Raw genomic sequence first — 5,498 nt, forward strand, 5'->3', positions numbered from 1 at the left:
AATTAAGTACCAGTTGCATACCTGGGGTTCATCTAATCGACTGGCCCACTACCCCGAAATTTCGGGTCTTGTGCCTAGAGTAGAAAAGGATACACACACACACACACACACACACACACACACACACACACACACACACACACACACATATATATATATATATAGATAGATAGATAGGTATACTATATGAATAAAATATATGCATATCTTGCATGGACACGCAGATGTGCAGAGGGATGTGCATCTGCATGTTTACATATATATATACACATGTGCATTTAAGTGCACGCATATATGCACATATTAATGCAAGCAGAAATGCACATACGCACCTGTTATAGATATATATGTGTGAGTAATTATGATAAGTAAATTTTTCTAAGTGCAAAAATATGCGTGTATGTGCGAGTAAATATGAATGAATGCATGTTCATGTATCTATCTATCTATCTATCTATCTATCTATCTATCTATTTATCTGTCTGTCTATCTATCTATCTATCTAGGTTTGATAGAACAAACTGGAGAAATGGACCTCAAAACTCAAGTATATAAACTTTTTCACTTTTAAATAGCGATTCAAGGGCCGAGAGCTCCGTGATTGGGACTCATCAATAAAACTATTTTTTTAAAATGCCAATTAAAAATAAAAAGCATATATGTATGTATGTATGTATGTATGTATGTATCTGTATAAATGTGTGTATATGTAATAAACAGATAAATGTTTTCGAAACTAAATGAATTAGAATGGACTTACCATGTTTGAAACAGGAATGGCAAAGAAGTTAACAGCAACAACAGCAGCAGCTGCAGCAGCACTCCATACGAACGAACAACAAGCACTGTTGCACTGTCAGACGTCTCCTGCCTTACTGTGATGAATCTTTGAGACACGCTGCTGAAATACTTCCCATCATTACCGCTTGTCACGTCAGCCCAAACCTTTCCAGCTTGTTGGATTGGTTAAATATCTCTAAACCGAACCAAGTAGTCGGCCTCATATTCTTGCAGACCCTCTTCTACACATGTTTACCAAAAACATTGGCACTTTTCTTTCTTCTTTTTTTTTCTTCTTCTATTGTTATTATTGTTGTTATTATTATTATTATTATTATTATTATTATTATTATTATTATTATTATTATTATTATTATTATTATTTAATGTTTCCCATCTGCTTTTTTTTTTTCATCTTGGTTTCTTTTCTGTTTAATATTCTTTTAGTCTTTCACACTTAGTTCAGTCATTTGATTGCGGCCGGCCATGCTGGGGCACCACTTCGAAGGTCTTTAGTCGAACAAATCGACTCCCAAGGCTAATAACTTATTCTGTCTGCTCCTTTTGCTGAACTGCTAAGTTAACGGGGATGTAAACACACCAACCGTTTGTCCAGCAGTGGTGGGGGAGAAACACACACATACACACATGCACACACACACACACACATACATATATACGACGAGTTTCTTTCAGTTTCCGTCACAAGGCTTTGGTCGGCCCAAGGCTATAGTAGAAGACACTTGCCCAAGTTGCCACGCAGTGGGACTGAACCCGGAACCATGTGGTTGGTAAGCAAGTTACTTACCACACAGTTACGGCTGCGTCTTTATCTTTATTTTTCTCTCTTAAGATCTTCTTCTTCTTCTTCTTCCTTGCTCGTGCTATCAATCTACAACTACAGAGTCTAGCCCCATTTATCCACCCCTATTTCGCCGTTCTCATTCACATTTTATAAAATTTACTGAAGAACGGTTTTAATCCCGAAAGAGGAAAAGTTCTTTCTGCTGCATCTACAACGAAATTTTCCTCCTCATGGCGGCCACAAGAAAAAGGATACCTTTCGGCTTTTCGTTGTGAAAGAAAGCCGCCAGATCGAACATTACAGAAACTTGGATCCGTCTCTCAAATGATCACATGCACAGACACCAATCGAGTATCGAAAGGTTTCAATACCTGTGAACAGTTCAGATAGATTCGACTGAGGGCGGCTCTGACATGTTAACGCCCCTCTGTAGCTCTTGTTTCACTCATTTGACTGCGGCCATACTGGGACACCACCTTGAAAGGCTTTAGTCGAACAAATCGATCCCAGAACTAATACTTATTCTATCTGTCTCATTTGCCGAACCGCTATATGACCAATACAAACCGAGCTGTATTGGTAACTGTTCATAATATCCGGCGAGAAAGCCTTTCAGAGAGACAACTCAAACTAACATTTGTCCTAGATTATCTACTGATAATCAATCCTTTAGATTTGCTACTCTGTCTGTCAGTATTTCTAGCGATAATCTTTTGACCAACATTTTAAAGGTCTAACATTATCAACATATCGTTTCTGTTTTGGACCTTTAGATTGTTCAACCTCGTTCAGTCTGTTTTATGTCTCTCTATCATGATATATATATATATATAATTTATCGACCCTGAAAGGAAAAGTCGACCTCGGAGGAATCTGAACTCAGAATGCAACGACAGACGAAATACCGCTAAGCGTGCTAACGTTTCTGCTAGCTCGCCGTCTTAAAAAAATGTAGAAATTTTTGATTAGATCGACTCCAGTATGCAACTGCTACTTAATTTATCGGCCCCGGAAGGATGAAAGGTAAAGTCGACCTCGGCGGAATTTGAACTCAGAACGTAAAGACGGACGAAATAATGTTAAGGAATTTCGGATGGCGTGTTAACAATTCTGCCAGCTCGCCGCCTTACGTCAATGTGAAAATTAAAACATCCTTTAATGAGATGCCTAATAACCTGAACAACAACAAAAGTGATAATCTTAGCAACGGCAACTCATCGTAGAATTAAGAACACCGACACATTTATGATAGTCGCAATAAGATCGGTAGTCTTCAGTTAGCCTTGGTAGACTTGCCTTTTGCTTCACATGGAATACGATATTGTTTAGATATTCGTTTAGATATTCGTATCAGAAACCTGTTGAGTTTGTTTGGTCTATAAATCTCTGGTGAACTTCTTTTACAATTCACACAAGTCCTCGGCACTCTCTCACCATTCTCTCATTCTCTCTCTTCTTCTCTGTCCAATATATTACGCAATGGTTGGCCATAATTCTCACTTCTTTGACGATATCTCTGGATTTATATATTTAAAGCTACCATTCTTGTTCCAAATATTTCACTCCCATAGACATTATTTATTTGAACAGTCTTACCAATTCTCATGTTATGTAATATTCTATTTGTTTTGTATATGCTAGTATTCAACTGAATTCTGTCTATTTTCTTGTCTGGTCTTCTACAAATTGTTTTCCTTCAAGTGTCGACCATTCCCGCTGTTATTTTTACTCCCTCACTTTCCCTCTCCCCTCTCCTCTTCCTCTCTCTCTCTCTCTCTCTCTCTCTCTCTCTCTCTCTATATATATATATATATATATATATATATATATATATATACATGTATATATATCTACCTCTCTCTCCTGTTACTTCACTTTTCTTTTATTGTGTTTATTAGTTTTTTTTTTTTATTTCTTCGAAAATTCTAGATACTCAGTTACACATATTTCAAGACTTACCATTTTCCCTTATCTCTAACATCATTACATACGTCAACAAGCAATATTTTCTAGTTGCTCCAACTTGATCACATAGTTACTGTTCGGTTGGAATGGAGAATCCTCTCTCATTTTCCAAGTGTAAGATAAATTAAAAAAAGAAAATATTGATAGAACTAGCCTTTTTTTCCTTGTTTGATAAAAATATTGTCTTAAATTCACTCGAAGGACACGCACTGATTGAGTTAGGTGCCACAAACATTGATAAACTCAAAGAACTATCGCAGAAATATAAGCATATTCTGGACTGGATCACTTGAGATTTGAAACCACATCTTCCAGCTTCACTATAGGAATGGAACTGTGGATGATTCTGGTTGTTGAGCCAGTTAAATGGCCAAAGACAGAACAAATGACAGAATTATCGTACAGATATTTTTTGTGGAAAAGTCTACAAAATGGTTCTTTATTTTATGCAACGTCGTTCAGTAAAATGTTACAGAATGTGGTTGTTCGTGCTAAGCTTTTAGTGTAAAAACATGATTGCCTCTGAAGAGAATGTCATCTTCAACTCCAATTTATTAACATTGTCTCTAAGTTACTTCAGTCACATTGAGTGATTCATCTTTCAGATGATGGTCAACGGTTTGGTCAGCGAATCATGGAATAGATTCTCTGGAATCTCCAGTCTGAGAATTTGATCACTCAGTCGTCATGATCGCCAACTCTTGCTTCAATTATATACATGTGGATCCACTTGGTGCACTGCCTTCATGAACCGGTTATATATATATGTGTGTGTGTGTGTGTGTGTGTGTGTGTGTGTGTGTGTGTACATACATGTATATACATATATGTCTGCGCATACATACATATGTACATACATACATACATACATACATACATACATACATATGTAGACAGATAGATGAATAGGTAGACAGATGTATATAAAGGGAGGGCGAGTGAGAGAGGGAGAGATGGAAACACCCTATGACTCATGATGTCGTCTGTCTTTTTGTCTACAAACCATTCCAAATATTTTCTCCTTATCAACTTAGACAACCACCACCACCACCACCACCACCACCACTTCTAGTCTTCCTTCCTCTACTACTACTACTACTACTACTACTATTACTACTACCGTGTGCGCGTGGGAAGTGAATATGAATTAAGTGACCGGTTAGTTAAGTGCTTGGAATGTCAGGAAGCGAACGAGCAGATTGCCTTAGAATTTCGGACCGGATGCGATCCATCGACTCCTCTCTTAAAAGAACGTCAACCTATCAGTGAACCTAACTGGGACTCTCCTTAGACGCACTCACACACACACTCACATACAAACACACACATACACGCATTTATATATATATATATATATATATATATATATATATGTGTGTGTGTGTGTGTGATGAGTGTGAGTGTGATGAGTGTGTGTGTGTGTGTGTGTGTGTATGTATACGCGTATATATGCATGATACATGCATTTCTAGAATGCACATAAACACGGCCTCATTAGTATTTGAACACCCAAATTTCCTGGCATCTAAAGCTGCAAGAGATTTTTTCTTTTTCTTTTCTGCTTTTAACATCTGATATTTCAGGTACCTGAGATCGAATCCCACCTCTATACACTTTCATTTTCATTCTCATTTGGGAGTTGTGGCTGTTGTGGTTGTTGTTTAGCCCCAGGCCTGTCTTCATCCACGAGACCTATGATCAATAGCATTCCGTCTGCAGAAATAATGTTTTACTTTCAAACCGACACAGTGTATCTAAGACTATATAATTTAGTGTGTTTCTCCCTTAAGCTGTTTTGGTATAATACGAGGTCTGATCAATAAGTATCCGGACTGTTGCTATAGTAACGAAGCTAAAGCACGCAGAGTTGAAGCCGCTTGGCACAGATTGACCTTGAACTCTGCTGTGCATGCGCGCTAAGTTTTATCATTCTAACTGACTTCCGCTT

The 5,498-nt window shown here is 37.6% G+C and overlaps 1 protein-coding gene across 1 annotated transcript in view; it reads right to left on the bottom strand.

The window, feature by feature from the left end:
- Positions 1–937, bottom strand: part of LOC106876685 (uncharacterized) — a 53,277-nt gene extending 52,340 nt beyond the window's left edge. Inside the window, exon 1 of the mRNA XM_052974881.1 lies at positions 761–937. Coding sequence (XP_052830841.1) covers positions 761–763 — 3 coding nt within the window. The 5' untranslated portion in view covers positions 764–937. The remainder of the gene's footprint in view (positions 1–760) is intronic.
- Positions 938–5,498: the final 4,561 nt, after the last annotated feature.

Source organism: Octopus bimaculoides, chromosome 19 (assembly GCF_001194135.2).
Source record: "Octopus bimaculoides isolate UCB-OBI-ISO-001 chromosome 19, ASM119413v2, whole genome shotgun sequence".
Taxonomy (NCBI): domain Eukaryota; kingdom Metazoa; phylum Mollusca; class Cephalopoda; order Octopoda; family Octopodidae; genus Octopus; species Octopus bimaculoides.